Source organism: Limulus polyphemus, unplaced genomic scaffold, assembly GCF_000517525.1.
Source record: "Limulus polyphemus unplaced genomic scaffold, Limulus_polyphemus-2.1.2 Scaffold7060, whole genome shotgun sequence".
Classification (NCBI taxonomy): domain Eukaryota; kingdom Metazoa; phylum Arthropoda; class Merostomata; order Xiphosura; family Limulidae; genus Limulus; species Limulus polyphemus.
Genome location: NW_013672670.1, coordinates 25,810 through 29,596, shown reverse-complemented (window position 1 = coordinate 29,596; position 3,787 = coordinate 25,810). Strand labels below are relative to the sequence as shown.

General features: G+C 33.0%; 1 protein-coding gene across 1 annotated transcript in view; it reads right to left on the bottom strand.

The window, feature by feature from the left end:
* Window positions 1-348: 348 nt before the first annotated feature.
* The window catches only part of LOC106474311 (dual specificity mitogen-activated protein kinase kinase 4-like), a 20,498-nt gene continuing 17,059 nt past the window's right edge, over window positions 349-3,787 (bottom strand). The window contains exons 11-13 of the mRNA XM_013935001.2: window positions 2,658-2,809; window positions 1,948-1,993; window positions 349-1,199 (exon numbers count right to left, since the gene is read on the bottom strand). Coding sequence (XP_013790455.1) covers window positions 1,107-1,199; window positions 1,948-1,993; window positions 2,658-2,809 — 291 coding nt within the window. The 3' untranslated portion in view covers window positions 349-1,106. The remainder of the gene's footprint in view (window positions 1,200-1,947; window positions 1,994-2,657; window positions 2,810-3,787) is intronic.

Here is a 3,787-nt window from a genome sequence, read left to right as displayed (position 1 = left end):
GTTGTATCTTAAAGTCCGTAAAATTTATAATATGTACATCCCTCTAAAATAATAATAACGCACTGTGAGTCCATCTATATGGAAGTTGAACAAATCGTAGAAAATAAACACCTTAAACATTAATAATTTTTAAAATTGTCATTCTATGCCAAACTCGGGGACTTCGAAACCCTGGATTTGGTAAGAATTTGTATAAAAAAAAAACGTTTAAAGAATTTCAACCTGTCTCAACTTAGTAGAAACTTTATTTTTTACATATAAATATCAAACAAACCAACAGTCTGTCGGAGTTTCCAAGAAATTAAATACTTCCCGATAATTATACTAAAAGTTGATTTTTTTTCCCAATTTTCTAAACGTTTAACAGCAGAAAGTATCGTTAAAAAGAAGAGTTCCACTACACTTACAACCACGCGTATCGACACATATTTTTTGTTTATTAAAATGGTATGTATGAAGTAACTATGCTACTAGATAATCAGGTTTTTTTTTCCTCTAATCTTCAGTTCCTATACACCGATTAATTCAAGGGAAATTAAGAAAAACGGCGAAGATGTGTATTAATGTCCCTCGTAAGGGTTAGGAGAAAAACAATCAAATCTGTCAAGTGAGCTCTTCCTGTACCAATATTTGGGCTTCATTTCTAATAACTCTTTTATCACGAGGCTGAAAGAGTGCCGTTTTCTGAGGCAGTCTGGCGGGTAAAGTTCTATCCAAATGGTGATTACGTTTGATACATTTATCTTTCACGCACTGTCAGAAATTACCACACGCTGACAACCACAAAGTTGATGATGATGCTTCCTTCCTACACGTTAGCTTTACAAACAGCCACTAACCCTAACTTGTACTTTCAGTTTTTCTAGTTTCTTGACCTTAACCACCGAGGAGTTAGTGAAAACAGGTAAGAATGAGGATGGCGAATTAGCCCTGCCATGATGTGTAAGAAAATATCCGAGCATGGGTTTATATAATGAAGTCTAAATTCCTATGGGATGGATGCCAGTGCTAGATGGTATTCTAGATCAATGCACAGTCTAACCTAGCCAGCCATCTCTGGGACTTCTGGAGTTCTGCCAGGTACACAAAAGTTTTCTTTTGTTCGTTTAGCTTCTACACTCCATCTCGGTAAGGATGGGAGCAAAGTAAGTGGCGACATCTACAAGCTCCAGTTCTGACCTCTGTATGAACCGATGTTCCTGTAAGATCAGTTTAGCCGTCAGTCTATAAAACTCATGCAGGATCTTATAACCTAACCACTTCTACGACAATATGTGCATAAGAAGAACCATATTATAACCAGCTCATACTACTCTGTTGAAAATATCTAGAAAAACCTTGAATTTCATACTACGTTTCGGGTCGTAGCTTTAACTGAAATCGTAGCGTGAAATTAAAGTTTTCTAGATTTTATTATCATTGTATCTAGTGTTTTTTTATTTCTTATACTTTGTCTTGCATCTTTATTACATTTTTTTATATATCTTTTATGTATTTGTATAATTACTGAAAATATCACCAACAATAAAAACACAATTACTATTTCTAGGAGAAATAAGTTAAAAATACAATCTTTACAACTGGGAGAAAAGGATAAATCTTATTAATCACAAAACCCAATATTTTCAAATAAAAACAGAGTGACTCAAACCTTCATGTTTAATTAGTTTTATTTGTATTTAAACTAATCAGAATTTCAGAAAACACTTTGTAATTCTATTTAAAGTTGAAAACAAGCAATTTCTACGAAGTTATCTCATTAAATACAAATACATTTAGCCATGCATAATGTGGGCAACAAATACATTTAGCCATGCATAACGTGGGCAACATATACATTTAGCCATGCATAACGTGGGCAACAAATACATTTAGCCATGCATAACGTGGGTAACATATACATTTAGCCATGCATAACGTGGGCAACAATTTCAGTCATATACGTACCAAAAGTTTCTTGTACTTGGGTCGATGTTGTTCTTCCTTGATTAGGCTAAGAAAATTGAAAAATTCTTATTAATAAATCAATCGTAGCATTTATTCCAGAAACAGACTACAATATCACTAGAAATACGTACTCGTCTTATAAGCCAGGATTTTTACCTAAACTTTCAACATCTCTTCACTATTAATCTATCACAGTAACAAGACTGTTTTATGTTAGGGTGAAAATTTACAATTCCTTTTCCTTCCTAACCTATATTTCTTATTAACGATGATACTAACAACCAAACACATCAAGTTTTTCACATACTTCTCACTAGAGACTGGAGATTGAAAGCAGCAAATTATTTTGCAAATGGCAGTCTTTTAAAATACATGAATAAATGTAAATTAATTTGTTTAGAGATGAGTAGAACAAAAATATATCAATATTCACAAATATTTAAAGTGGGTTGTTAAGACTAGTTTTATAGTACTATATCGTTCCAAATTTTTGTTTTGGGCAAAATATTTTTTTTAATTTTAATTATTTAATTTTCTGAACAACAAGTTTATACAATTATGAAGACATATTTTAAGGGCACTTGAGCATGTGTAAATTGATTTTACTATTTCAACTCTTCCAGTTTTGTGTTCACCAGCTGGAGCTAAGAATAGATAACTCGAGAACAAACTTCATCATTTAATGTAAAATTATATCTTAAATTTCCCACCAAGTGTTCACAAAGGCCACAAAATCCTTAGAAAAGGCCCTTCCGTTCTCGTACAGATTTAACCGTGGAGGTTCTCCCTGCACGACTTGGGTGAGTTGTTCAAAAACGCTGTTCCACTTGGGGTAGGGAAACTTCCCAGTAGCAACTTCAATCTGTTTAGAAATAAATAAAATTTGAAATAGAACTTTTGACAAGTGAAATTATTCACTAACAGCCTTTTTGTTTTTCAAGCTCAAAGATTCACAATAGGCTATCTACACTTTTCACTGCACACACCACAAGGATTGAAACGCAAGTGTTAGCAAACTTACCACTAAGCCACCAGGGTGATTTAATTGTCAGAAATGACCGTAAACAAACCTTTTATATAGAATTGCAATATAACAAAGATAGTTTGTAGTTGAAATAACAACTACGATGTATCGCAAATGTCATGAATACATAATAGTTTGCTACAGTCTTACATAATCCTTGAAATCCCCACATAATCCTTGAAATTTCCACATAATCTTTGAAATCCCCATATAATCCTTGAAATTTCCACATAATCCTTGAAATCCCCATATAATCCTTGAAATCCCCACATAATCCTTGAAATTTCCACATAATCCTTGAAATCCCCACATAATCCTTTAAATCCCCACATAATCCTTAAAATCCCCACATAATCCTTGAAATCCCCACATAATCCTTGAAATCCCCACATAATCCTTGAAATTTCCACATAATCCTTGAAATCCCCACATAATCCTTGAAATCCCATACAGATGATTGAATTTATGTCTAATGTATCTAACATAGTACAGAAATTAAGATATCAAATTCTGTACACAATAAGAAGGGAAAGTTATTTTCACATACTACCGGGTATAGCACTTGTAAGCTTTAATAAAAATGTGGTATACCAGGTAAATGTAATGACATTAAGTTTCACACATACTACCGGGTATAGCACTTGTAAGCTTTAATAAAAATGTGGTATACCAGGTAAATGTAATGACATTAAGTTTCACACATACTACCGGGTATAGCACTTGTAAGCTTTAATAAAAATGTGGTATACCAGGTAAATGTAATGACATTAAGTTTCACACATACTACCGGGTATAGCACTTGTAAGCTTTAATAAA